Consider the following 13,839-nt stretch of genomic DNA (forward strand, 5'->3'; position numbering starts at 1 on the left):
ATCCCTAACATTCTGTGATTCTGTGAAAGAATTTCAGAGGCAAAGACAGTATTATGTGACAATACAGAAGAAAGGCACGTATAAATTCTTTGAGGGCAATTTTCTCCTTCAGGGTTCCTCTGAGATCTACCTCTGTACCTTTTCTGAACAGGCAGCCAGTCACACTGCATTTTGAAGGTCATGGACAAGATATTTCCTGAGAATTGGATCAGTATCCCTAAAATCCATTCTATTTGCAAACTAGCCTTTAAGCATAGCCTGGAACCTCTTCCTGCATGATGAGATACCCCTCATTTTTGTTTTATTTTCTTTTTTTCATAGGTATTCTCAACCTCTTCACGAAGAGATAGCACTGCATAAATATTTAAAGCATCGGAACATTGTCCAGTATCTTGGATCTGTTTCGGAAGATGGATACATTAAGATTTTTATGGAGCAGGTGCCAGGAGGTTTGTATCATTCTGAGCTTAGTCTCTCAAAAGAATCAAAAGCAGTTGGGCCTCTAAACTTAGTGAAAACAAATAGATGTGCACTTGTTTGTGCACTTAATATGTTTGTGCACTGTATACAGCTTTTCTGTGGAGATGTTAACTACAGGTGGCATTCTTCTCATATAAAGAATAGATTTGAAGTGTACAGGTCCTGATACCCTCTCTCCTTTCTGTAGTAATTATAAACATAAAGTCATTAGAAGTATTTGGTGTCAAATACTCATGTGTTATAAAATAGTGGAGTTAGAGCTGTGTAGTCTATTTAGCCTGAGCATCTGAATGATGACTGGAGCTTTTAGGGTAAGTTTCTGTTGAGCAGTAACATTGATTGAGTAATTAAGTATTATTTTGTAATTGCTATATACAAAGCACTGCAATTTCCTAGGTAGATAAGAGATAAAAATTATATGCTTACCTTGATCATAATTTACAGTTTTGCTCCTCTAGCCTTCTCTACATTTTAAGATGTGAAGTCCCTCTATATCCTCTCTAGGTTATATTTCCATCTCCTTTTCGCTATTTGCTCTTCATTGTCAACTATATGTCAGAATGAGTGTTAAATTCTCGTATGAATATAATTTGCAAAATAAAAACAGAAATAAGAAAACTAGGAAAAAAGTTCAGGTTTTCTAGGGAAGGTCCAGACACAAACATTTGAAGTGTGATTAAATACATCTGGGGCATAGGGAAGAAGTTTTTTTCTGGTTTTGTTTTTTTTTTTTAATTCCCATAACCTTCTCACCTGAAAGCTGAGACACTGACATGTATGATGCATGCAGATGTGATGAGTTTATACCAACTCTTCCACTTGTTTTCCTGCACGTGTTAAAAGTATCAGCTGTTGTTGTTTACATACTTAAACTTCGTGTTCATATATGCACCGTAGAGTGTGGTGTGATTAGTTCCTAATGTCAAGATATTATTGAACCAATTCAGGTATTTTAAACTCTTCAGCTAGTCTTAAAAAGGAACCAGTTGTTCAAATTATGCAAGATTCTTTGAGGATGCTTCACTTCAGAAAGCTGTTGGTGTGGACTGGAAATCCCTTTAGCTGAATTAGGAAGTCTGGAGAGAGGAAGACTTGCCCTTGGTTGAGGAGGATCAGGTTAGGGACCACCTAGCGAAACTCCACACCCACAAGTCTATGGGCCCCAATGGGATGCACCCTCAAGTGCTGAGGGAGCTGGTGGATGTTACTGCAGAGCCACTCTCCATCACCTTTGAAAGGTCATGGAAGATGGGAGAGGTGCCTTAGGAAAGCCAATGTCACTTCAGTCTTCAAAAAGGGCAAGAAGGAGGACCTGGGAAACTACAGACCAGTCAGCCTCACCTCCATCCCAGGGAAGGTGATGGAACAGTTCATTCTGGAGGCCATCTCTAAGCATGTAGGTGAAAAGAAGGGTATTGGGAATAGTCAACATGGATTCACTAAGGGAAATAATTTTTGACCAATCTGATAGCCTTCTATGATGGCATGACTGTCTGGGTGGATGAGTGGAGAGCAGTGGATGTTGTCTACCTTGACTTCAGGGAGGCTTTTGACACTGTCTCCCATAGCATCCTCATAGGTAGGCTTAGGAAGTGTGGGTTAGATGAGGGGACAGTGAGGTGGGTGAAGAACTGTCTCAATGGCAGAGCTCAGAGAGTTTTAATCAGCGGTGCAGAGTCTAGTTGGAGGCCTGTGGTTAGTGGTGTTCCCCACCTGATTAATCCAGACTTAAAATTTTCATGTTAATTTGGGGATTTTGCTATCTTGATACACTTTCTTCTTAACTCTTGTAGGAAGCCTCTCAGCTCTCCTAAGATCTAAGTGGGGCCCAATGAAAGAACCTACAATTAAATTTTACACCAAGCAGATTCTGGAAGGCCTCAAGTATCTCCATGAGAACCAGATTGTACACAGAGATATAAAGGTAAATTTTCCTTTAGTGTGTATTTTGTGATTTGCTTTTTATCTTATTTACTTTAGCTTGTTAGCTTTACTCTGAATTGAAGTAGAATTTTTAATAGGATGTCATGGAAGCTTAAAACAAAAGGAATGAATAGAACAACTCCTTGTCTCTGGTGCTCCTGGAAAATTCCTTTTGTAGAAAGGTATATTACAAAGATAACTGCAAACTTGAAGGAGTATTGAGATTGGGATTTGGAATCTGTACTCATCTGCCTCTCCTCCCTCTCTCTCTCTCACATCTTAACCACAGGGAGATAATGTTTTGGTGAACACCTATAGTGGTGTGGTAAAGATATCTGATTTTGGTACTTCCAAACGGCTGGCAGGAATCAATCCATGCACTGAAACGTTTACAGGTAAGACAGACTAATTTAGCAGAGTTTATAAGGGGTTTGATGATAGATTTAGAGTTAGAGTTAGAGCCAAGAGGCTCTTTGAATTGGTGGTGAAAACACAATTAGGTCTCTGTTTTCAGGGAAGAGTGAGTAGGAGTGTGATCACTATAAACACAGATTTGCTATCTTTTTTTTTTAAATGTAATTTTCTTCCATTTTACTTTTTTTTTAAGCTTTTTAAGTGTGGTGGGGTAATAGTTTTTCTACTAAAGTGTTTTTCATTAAGTAGCAATTGATTTATTGCAATTACTTGAATACAGCAACTTTTTCATTTAATAATCTTGATATTAATAACTCATGCATGCACACTTTCTTGAAGTATGTCTGAAAGTGCAGACAGACAAACACAAACTTATAAATACTCTCAGTTTTGAGACAGTAATTATAAAACTCAACCAACTGTCTAACCTGGTGTTATCAGAAGTAAAAACAGTTTACGTGAAAATACGAGGCTGGTATGTTACAGAAAAACTCTCATATACAACAAGGTAGTGAAAACTTGCAATATTCAGGGAAAGCAAAATTTGCTGAGTAACAGCTAAAACTCCACATTGAAAAATGAATATATGGTCACATAATTAATCTTTTATCAGTGGAGATACAGGTAACATGATGTTTTCACTTGTTATATGGCCGTGTGCATAGGCTGATACCACAAATCACAAGCCTCGTGTCCTGCAGTTCAAGTACAAGGTACACTTACACAGCCATCAGGCATGTGTGTGGAAGACAGAAGACAACAACCCCCATTTAAGTAATAAGCAAGGCTTCCTGTTGCATGAAAAGGGTGGTAAGGCAATTTAGCAGGAAATAAACCCCCTTGCGTTCCAACTCACCCTCAGATAACTGGAGGAGCTGAGGGTGGCTGGGCTTAAATCCTGAGTGATACCCAATTGATCACTATCACGATTTATGGACCTACATGACTAAACCTGCAGAATTTAGCAGTGTCCTGCTGAGCACAGTTCAGTTGGGGTGGCTGGTTCCAGATGGACGCAGTTTGATGAGACACCACAAGTCCGGGCATGTCAGTGCCAGATTCACTCGATAGTGTCCTGCACCCATCGGCCAGTCACAATCTAGGGACTCCCATGGCCTTATCAGGCTGCAGCCCAGCAAGAAATTGTGCAGCAACTCTGTAAGCAAATAAAAGCACCTTTAATAGAGCAACAAGATTAATACAGATTTGTATGGATTGCCGGTGATAAACAACTGTCTGCAGAAGTATGCACAAGCATTAAGGTTACAAGTTACTAAAAGGGTTATTAATTGCTAAAAGGTGACAAGTTACTACAAGCGCTAAGTTGGTAAAATAATTCTCTAGAGATTTTCTATGTTTCTGAGGAAGATCTTTGGCTAAGTCTAAGTCTTACCCAAAGGCGTCCCAATGGGGGGGAAAGAGAGGCTCAGCCCGTTGACTGGTCCCAGGGGTCAGAGGTCTGAGATGGAGTCGTTCTTGACTTGTCCGTGATGGCATCTTCCCTGACCGTGATGGTGTCTTCCCTAATTCCCTCCTTTCTTGGGGCTATTTTTATACTATTTTTCTACCTGCAAGGTGGAACTTGAGTGACTCTAGTCATACCTTTATGGTGATTGGCAAAAGGCACTTCCATTCCCCTTTTATGGTAGAAATTGCCAAAACTTAGAGATGCTCTCTATGAGGGGGAAAGAGGGGGGTCAGTGTGCTGGAGTTATGTTTTTGTGTAGCTATAATTCAGGGTCTGCTGTAGAGAGGCAAACATCAGAGGGGAATCTGTGGGGCTCCAGTTGTCAACCCCGGGTTCCTCATAGACAGTACATCAAGCCTTGTACCATGCTGCAACTGAGATGAGCTGGAAAGCAAGCCTCTGCTGTCTCCCATCTCTTGTTTTTTCCTTGATAAGCAGCAGGCCTAGTAGGGAGACAGCCTTGGAGAAGATTTTTCACATGCCAGCTGTAATTTCCACTGGGATCTTCTTCGACACTATACCTGCCCTTAGTGTGTGGACACAGACATTTTCTGAATTTTAGTTACCTCCAGCAGTTACTCCACACTTCCCATTACCTGTCTAGTGGTGAGTCTGCAGTTTGTCCAGCTTTTTTACAAAGGAAGCCATGAAAATAAAATTATTAAGGTTCTGAAATAACTTACCTTTCTAACCTTTTTTTACTCATCATTAGCAAAGCTTGTGAATTGGAAACTGGACCTATATTACATCATGATCTGAGCACAGCATATGATGGGGGGTTGGACTAGATGGTCTCCAGAGGTCCCTTCAAACCCCTACCATTCCATGATTCTGTGGTGTCTGCATCAATATCTCATGAAATCGACATCTCATCAGGTGCAGGCATTTGAAACAAATCTAGTTCCTGCTAAGCTTTAAAGACTTTAGTTAGCAACAAATTAAGTTAGGAGTCCTTTAAAAAGAAGAAAAAAAAGAAAAATGTTTGTACAGTTGGGAATAATAAATGCAGCATTTGAATGTTTTGTTTTAGAATGAAGAGCTACAAGAAGCAATCTCTTCAGTTTATAGATGCCACAACAGATAGATACATAAATGACAGTATGTCTGAACCAAGCTGGTTAAATGCTAGAGTCTGAAGCATTCCTTCAAGGATTTGCACTATTTTTTTCCAAACTAATTATTCAACAAATATTTTTTTCATTAATCATCTTGTTTATGCAACTGAATGAATAATTCTCAAATGTGTACAGGTTTCTTGTGGTATCTGGAAAAGAATATTTTGTTAGACTGGCTCAATGCAGTTAAACTCCATGGGAAAGAGATGCACTAGCAAGTGGTGTACAACTATACTGCACTTCTCATTTCTACAGAATATTGTGGAAACTTTAAGTATATAAAAGAGTTCAGTAAAGTAAAATATTAAATCATGGAAGAAGACCCTTTTGCAGCTACTAAAAGTGATCATTCAAAATTTAATTTTGGCCCAGAAAGACACGATTATGGCTGATGGCTCTTATGACTGGAACAGATACTAGAGGAAAATCACTCTGTCTTTGTCTGTGTTCTACTTACTTTATAGTGGATTTTTAGCAACTGTTTGTTATATAGAGATGATATATGGAGAAATAGTATCTGAAAAAAAAAAAAAAATCACCATATTGTAACAAAAGAAGGTAAATCTTTCCTTGCGGCCTTCTTTGATCTCTTGCATGTTTGCTGCTGTGTTTGTGCCTCAGAGATGTAATTTACCATGAGAATAAATATTTTACTTAAGTTCTTATTTTGGATTTCTAATCAGTAAGCAGGTACCTATAGCCCAGAGAGTCTTAAAAGCTCTCTTGCAATTTATTTTGTTCCTTACCTCAGTAGATAATGTCTAAAATTTGCAGAGTTTATGTAATACAATCACATGATTGAAGAATCAGACTTCTAGTGGTTTAGATGTAATATCCTTCCATTCAAGACACACAGACTGAGGGTGAAGCTGTGTCTTGAACTTTTGTTTTACAGCAGTCGTATTTAATGAAACTAGTAATATCCAGTCCCTTTTATCTTCATCAGATGGCCTTTACTTAATAGTTCACAGTTTTTTCACAGTGTAATGTTATTGCATTCTTAAGAAGAAAACCAATTTAATTTAAAAATGTCCTAACAGAGTTGGTAGGAATTTATGTGGAGAAAGTACTGTAGTGTTTGAAACACTCAGAACATCTATAGGTTTCCATTGTTGGTGTGGGATGTCTTCCTGTAAAGATCTCTTGTTAGCTGTGTTAGTATATGATTGAATATTAGTGATCACAAATTTACTATCTTTTATTTCATTTTTAATTTTCTTTTTGTTTATCAGTACTATAACTGGTATTACAGTCAGGTTGTCTACAGGCAAACTTTAGAGACACTCAAGTTCACCTTTTAACAGCCTTTTATATAGCTTTTATATAGCTGTATATACACCTTTTATATAGCTGTATAACTTTAGAAGTTTCAGTAGATTTCTTTTTTGTTTTGGTTTTGTTTTTGTTTACCTTGGATGTCAGAAATCTCAAGCACATCCAAAAGACTCTGCTGTCTCCCATCTCTTGTTTTTTCCTTGATAAGCAGCAGGCCTAGTAGGGAGGCAGCCTTGGAGAAGATTTTTCACATGCCAGCTGTAATCTCCACTGGTCTGCAAAAGTTGTTTGATAGAGTTTTACTTTCTGAGGAAGCATTTGGATTATATTGTGAATATACTTTTAGCAATTTGAAGCCTTGCGTTAGAAAGGGGGGGAAAGACAGTTTATAGTGATGGTGTTAAAATATAAGTTTCTGTCTAGTTTTCAGTGCTGATGTTGGAACTTAAGTATTTTGACTATACAGGTTGCATTTGACAAATTTTGGGCTGCTTAGTGATGTGTTAATTCTCTTTAACAAGAATGAAGGCTATAACACTTGACTGTTCTTGTTGTCCTGACTAGGAACATTGCAGTATATGGCTCCAGAAATTATCGATAAAGGACCACGAGGATATGGTGCACCAGCTGATATCTGGTCACTAGGTTGTACCATTATTGAAATGGCAACAGGCAAACCTCCATTTCATGAACTAGGGGAGCCTCAAGCAGCAATGTTTAAAGTAAGTGCAGCTTTTTTGCTATAAAGTTTATGATTTTTCAAATACTAACTTATTTTTTTAATATTAATTTAAGTGGTAGTAACCTTTTGATGCACGGGTTGTTTTGCACAAAGCCACAGTCTGACCTGCATTCTTAATTCTCACTGAATGATCCTTCTCTGCTCTAATCTGTTTTGCTCTAGGGGGTGATCATTTATTTTTGTGCTGGGAATAGGTCATGACTCAAAGCAGCAACCTGGAAAACGACTGAAGACTTATGAAAGCTAATATTCTCTACCCTAGTACTTCTATCATCTCCTACTCTTGGTTTATGATTTCCTTCTTGGCAATCACTCTCTCCAACGATGACAACCAAGTTATTTCCACTCCTTTAAGTCCTTTTTTATAAGCCTCCCTCCCAGAGGATCTGTTTGCCTTGTCTTTCAGAGGCCCAGTCTCTGCAACATGGAAGTGATGGTGGAAGCGGGTGGGGGGCTGACTTCCCAGGATTTCTGGTCCTTTGGATCACAGTTACTTCCTTGGTAAACTATTGCATCTAGTACTTTATTTTTCTTAGTGTATCTGTTTCCAAATGCACAGGTTAACATTTGAGAAGAGAATGCTTCACATAGTTTTGATAATAAAAGTATTCAGAAAAAAGTTACTTGTCTTAACTCTAAAACTAACAGTACTTTAAAAGTTATGATATGATAATGTGTCAAATATGCAGACTGAAAATTTTTGGTTTTTCCACTGTCTTGCAATAGACCTTTAGTAAAGTACTTAAGTTTTTACGTATGCTTCAAAGTCCTCATTCTTATAATGGTGAAAATACCCTATCCATAACCCAGCAAACTGCTTTAAGTAGTCAGTATTGTTAATTTTTTTATGTATGTTGTTGAAAGTCACTGGGTGAACATTAGAATAATTATTACTGGAACCATGGTAGCAAAAGCAGATCTTTATCAAGTGCAGTCAGCTGGGCTGCAATTCTGCACAGCACGTAACGCCATGCGTCATACTGGGCCTGTGAGTTGTCCCATACACCACAGCTAAACAGCGAAGAAAGGAATGGTTATAGGCTTTGATGTAGTTATTGCAATGGTATAATATGTCACCCTGGTGCTGTCAGTTTGTGGCACTACCTCAAGAAAAGCTGCCTGGGTGAACATGGTTTGGTTCATTAAAGCGTTCCAGGGGGAGCTATGGAAGGACTTTTTTCCACATGGCTGTAAATGTAAGAAGCGGTTCTGTTGGCAGATGCCTTTTCATCTTATCTGTCAGGCATGTAGTGGAACTGGTCAGTGAGTTACATGTCTTATTTTTCAGCACAGTTTATTGATCTGTCAGGAAGCGCTGGTTCAGTTCTGGGTGCTTGATGAGCTCTGCACAGGCTCATGAGATGAGCTCTGTCAGGACTGTGCATGTCCCTATGTCCTGTCCATGAGCATCTCCAAGCCACAGAGCTGTGTTCTGAAGTCTCAGAATTGTAATTTTTTAAATTAAATTTCTTGCCCTTCTTTCTTCAAGGATGTGGCAGAGTTTTTAGTGTTGTTATTACAGGCTGAGTTAACGTGCTACAGTAAAGCATTTGTTTTTGTTTTCTGTTTCTTGACTCTGCTGCGACCTGCTTGGAACTGCTTCTTGCTGGGCACCATAAATTGCAAACTGTGGTTTCTTTTTGTTGTGTAATAAAACTACACAAGCTGGAAGCTGGGTTTGAAGCCAGGAATGAAGTAGGCCAGCTAGGCAGGCATGTAAAAACAAGCCTGGAAAACTTGGGATGTTGAACTTTTGAGGTCTCCACCTCCACACACGCACACTGTCGTGCACAGGGCAGGTGAGGAGAGGGGAGGTCTGAGTCTGACTGTGGAGTTAGTATAGAGATTGTAAATGACCAAAGAGTTGGACAAAGTAGAGAAAAGGGGCTAGAGGGAACAGAACTGGAAATAATTCCTGGCTGTACATTATCTGGTATTTCGTCTATGAGCACAGTATGTGTACATCTGTGTGAAAGGAGTGCAAGCGAATGACAGCTGAATGGAAATAAACTAACATTGCCACAGAGTTTCAGGATGCTTGCAACAGAACTTACTCTCCTTGAACCACACAGCTGAAGATAAGATCAGAGACATGGATTCAAATTTCCTGGTCTTGGTTTGGACTGTCCTGGGTTTTGTTCAGTGCCTAAGGGCACTGCAGTGCTACCAGCTGGTGCCACTGCCCCAGCTGAAGCTGTGTGTGTGAGCCTGTCCCCAGAGTGCCCAAGGAGGAGTGGGCTGACCACATGGATGCTTGTGTCAAGAGCAGTTGTCAGGGCACAGCAAACAGGTGACTGTCTTCTCTCTCTGCTCCGAAGCAAAAATCTTGCTGGGCTGATGTTTTGAAGTGTTGAAACTGTAAACCCCATTTATAAAGCACTGTTCAAAGTATGCTTGGGAATTTACAAATCAGATAAAATGCTCCGTCAGACAAGGTAAACGTATAGAAGTTGTATCTTGCCAGCAGGACATAACATCAGCTTATTTATTTATTTAATGTCTTTATTAAAGAAATCAATTTAATTGCAGAGGTTAGCAAGCTGCATATACTAAAAATGTTACATGCAGGAAATGCTGGGTTTTGAATGTGCTTAGAGTCATGGTTTGGAAGGGCTTCATGCATTATTAGCATTTCATATTCGGTACTGTCATTTGAACAGAAGCACGACTGCTCACATTTTTTCCTTCGACTTGCATTGAAGCTGAACCACTATTGTGAGTGCCTAATGGTGCTACAGTGTGTTAATGCAGCTGTATAATGAGATTATTTAAACAGCTCTTCATTTTAGCAAGCAGCTGGCACTTGTTTAACTGCTGGGCTCCTGTCTCCCTCGTGGCCACTCTCTTCCTGCTTGTTCTCTAGAGCCTGCTTTATGTAAAGATGCAGAGACTACAAGCCATAAATACATGCCATGCAGTGCACATGTGTTACACAGCTCTTGCTTCAAAACATTTATGGCACATTTGCATTAGGGAATAAGAAGGCAGTGAAGGAGATGGAAAAATCACTAGGGAACAACCTGTCCTGTAGAAGCACATTTTTCATTACTTAAAGAAAGAGCGGGGGGATCTTGTTAAACCTTTGGGCATCACGTGATTTTTAGTTAAATAACACTGAAAGGCTAGGGAAGACAACTGGCCCAAGTGCCAGGGGTGGTGACAAGGTCTGGCAAGGTCATTGTGAGCATTTGCACACGGAAATTTGGCAGTGGCAGGAGCAGAACAGGTGCAGGCCCCAGGCAGTTGGTGCTCAAGGAGGATGTTATTCCCGTTTCTGGGCACAAATGTACTGGAAGAGCCAGCAATGGAGAGATACAGTTCTAGGCAGGGGTGATGGGAAGTGTGTGCAATAGCTGGAGGAATTTGTGGCTGACAGGAGAAGCACCGTTTGAAACGCTTGGTGTGGATAATGTGCATATCCTGGCATGGCCTGAAGGTTGATGGTTAAATGCATCCATAACTTTACATTTGCGTAGTACCACATGAACTCTCAATCCATGGTTACAACGAAGTAAAACAGGATCAGAGCCTTGTTGTCACTTTTCTGTTTTGTGTGGGTACCTGGATTGCTCCTTTTCTATGAGAGTCGTCGAAAGTGTGAAAGATCACACTAAGAGAGCTTTGTCTTATGGCCTCCTTGCAGTTGTTTAATTAAAATAATTATAGAATCAGAGAATGGTTTGGGTTGGAAGGGACCTTTAAAGGCCATCTAGTCCAACCCCCCTGCAGTGAGCAGGGACATCTTCAACTACATCAGGTTGCTCAGAGCCCCAACCAGCCTGACCTTGAATGTTTCCAAGGATGTGGCTTCTACCACCTCTCTGGGCAACCTGTTCCACCTCATTTTAAAAAAAATTTCTTCCTTATACCTAGTCTGAATCTCCCCTCTTTTAGTTCAAAACCATTACCCCTTGTCCTGTCACTACAGACCCTGATGAAATGTTTGTTCCCATCTTTCTTATAAGCCCCCTTCAATCGGCTGCAATAAGGTCTCCCTGGAGCCTTCTCTTCTCCAGGCTGAACAACCCAAACTCTTTTAGCCTTTCTTTAGAGGAGAGGTGTTCCAGCCCTCTGACTGTTTTTGTGTCCCTCCTCTAGACTTGCTCCAACAGGTCCATGTGTTGTGCTTTTTGTGTAAAACACAGTTTACATTTGTGTTTTACTTGCAGGTTGGGATGTTTAAGATTCATCCTGAAATTCCAGAATCACTGTCCGCTGAAACAAGGGCCTTTATTTTGCTCTGTTTTGAACCTGATCCTAGTAAACGTGTTACAGCATCTGATTTGCTCAGAGATTCCTTCCTGAAACAAGTAAACAAGGGCAAGAAAAACAGAATTGCATTCAAGCCTTCAGGTAAGGAATTGTCAGCCAAATGCAAGTCAACATCATCATTAAGTGTTATATAAAAGATTGGAATCATTAAGCACTCTCTTCTTCTAAGGATATTTCTTGTGCCAGGAAAGCAGCAGGAACTCAACTGCTGAAAGTGCCTGTGATTTGTAATTAGACATATTTAGATTTAACAATTCCCACAAAGTATGGTGACTTGTTTGTGTTTTGCTTGCTGAAACCTCCCAACCCCATTTTTCTTCTCCTCAAAAATAAATGCCTCATTTATAGTAAATTAGAATTAGAAAAATGACATTCGATTAAGAGTTTCCAAAGCAATTCTGCATCTTAGATTCACAATTATATACACTTCAGAGAGCTGAGTTTTCTAGAGTAGGTGCTTGGCATCTGAAAATGTGGGTCTGTTAGGTGTTCAGGTCTACAAGGGTCAGCATTTTCAAACCTGATATGTAACCTGGAAATTTGGCACATAGGTGCTGAAGTAGCTGTTTAGCAGGTTGTTTTGTTTTATCTGCCTAGCATGTTCTTTCCCCCCTCAGTGTATCAGCCACTTTCTCAGTGATGACAAATTTTAATATAGACCTGCCAAATAAATAATTAGTGTTTGAATGAGCTGTCCATTTAAAAACAGGCAAAGCCATTGGTCTTGCTGCTTCTTTCCCCTGTCTGCACACACACACTTGCACACACTCCCAATGTAAATTGAATTGTTTCCCTTTTTGAGCTTTTTCCCTCTCAGCAGGGAACATTTGAAAGAATGGAATTCTAAGGGGAAAATCTAGGAAATAATTTATAACATCTAGCTGAACTGGTTTCAGCAAGGAAATGGGCATCATCTCTTGACCTGACCCCTCCCTTCTCCTCCCCTCCTCCTTTCTTCTCTTTTCCTGCTCATTGGTGAGGTTATGGAGCTTTTTCAGATGGCCTGAGGATCTGGTGCTGCAGGGTTAAGCACTGGGCTGCAGCAAGAAGCAAGCTCAGTGATAACCATGGATGTGAGAGAGTGGGCAGATGGTATGAAAACTGTGTGTTGGGTGAGGAGAGGGAAAAGCAAGGTGGCTGCAGCAGAGTATGTGGAGCTGGGGAAAGCTGTGCTGGCTGCCACAGCCATCTCCAAAGGAAGTTTGGGGGCGTAAGGCAGGTCCTGGCCCAGCAGTTGCCACAATCTCAGCTGCAGCAGTTCACTCTGTTGTCTCCTCCCTCTACTGTTTTCCTCACTGCCAATTTCCTCAGCTTTGTCCCCATCTTTCCATCCTGTCTCTATCCCTTTTTTCTTTCCAGCAATAAAGGCAGCCCAGAGTAAATCTCAACCCTTACTCTTGGGACAGCAACTTTCAATTTTCTGTATTGCTGAGATGCCTTGAACCAGTTCTCACAAGGTGACACATATCGTTTCATTTCTGTGACTGTTTAACCTCGGCCATTTGAACATCAGTCCTGTACCATGGAGTATGACAGAGCTCTCTGAACAACTTTTAACTTCTGGCTCTTTTCCTGCCCCACTTCCACATAATTTGTAGAGACAAGCATCAAAAACTTCTGTGGTATTTTAGCTTCATGGATGAGTGACTCATGCTGAGTTGACAGAACTTCCTTACCTTTCCTATTACGTAGCTGCAAGCTGGCAATCAGGATTATAGTAAGCTCTCAATATCTTTTTCTTTTTATTTCTTTTTACTTTCAAGGTGAATTGGAAAGGGCCATGAGATTTCCTTCAGGCTACTGCTAAGAGAGAGAGTCCTTACTGAGGGGAAGGGGATATGTGAGTGGGGCAGATGCCTTGGGTGTTGGAGAGGGAGCAGATATATGTCTGTTAACACAGTTGAGCAGAGGTGAGGAAGGCAGGTAGCAGAGTGCTCTCTGCCTAGAGGTACAGCTGGTGGAGCAGCTGATGGTAACCCATTGGTTTGATTCAGGCTCTTTAAACAGCTGCATATCCAGTTCTACCACTTTGTGAGACCAGCAACAAGGGAGAGTGTGTGTGTGTGTATGTGTGTGTGTGCATGCAAGAGAAGGTAACAAAATGGCATTTTGTATGAGTATCTAGCTGCTCTGCTGTCTTTGGGTTCAGC

The 13,839-nt window shown here is 40.4% G+C and overlaps 1 protein-coding gene across 1 annotated transcript in view; it reads left to right on the forward strand.

Annotated features, from left to right (window-relative positions):
- Positions 1 to 321: 321 nt before the first annotated feature.
- The window catches only part of MAP3K15 (mitogen-activated protein kinase kinase kinase 15), a gene marked incomplete at its 5' end in the record, with an annotated part of 20,529 nt that continues 7,011 nt past the window's right edge, over positions 322 to 13,839 (forward strand). The window contains 5 exons of the mRNA XM_010167161.1: positions 322 to 449; positions 2,274 to 2,404; positions 2,693 to 2,798; positions 7,240 to 7,397; positions 11,587 to 11,770. Of these exons, the coding sequence (XP_010165463.1) occupies positions 322 to 449; positions 2,274 to 2,404; positions 2,693 to 2,798; positions 7,240 to 7,397; positions 11,587 to 11,770 (707 nt within the window). The remainder of the gene's footprint in view (positions 450 to 2,273; positions 2,405 to 2,692; positions 2,799 to 7,239; positions 7,398 to 11,586; positions 11,771 to 13,839) is intronic.

The sequence above is a fragment of the Antrostomus carolinensis genome, unplaced genomic scaffold, assembly GCF_000700745.2.
Source record: "Antrostomus carolinensis isolate BGI_N321 unplaced genomic scaffold, ASM70074v2 scaffold13444, whole genome shotgun sequence".
Lineage (NCBI taxonomy): Eukaryota > Metazoa > Chordata > Aves > Caprimulgiformes > Caprimulgidae > Antrostomus > Antrostomus carolinensis.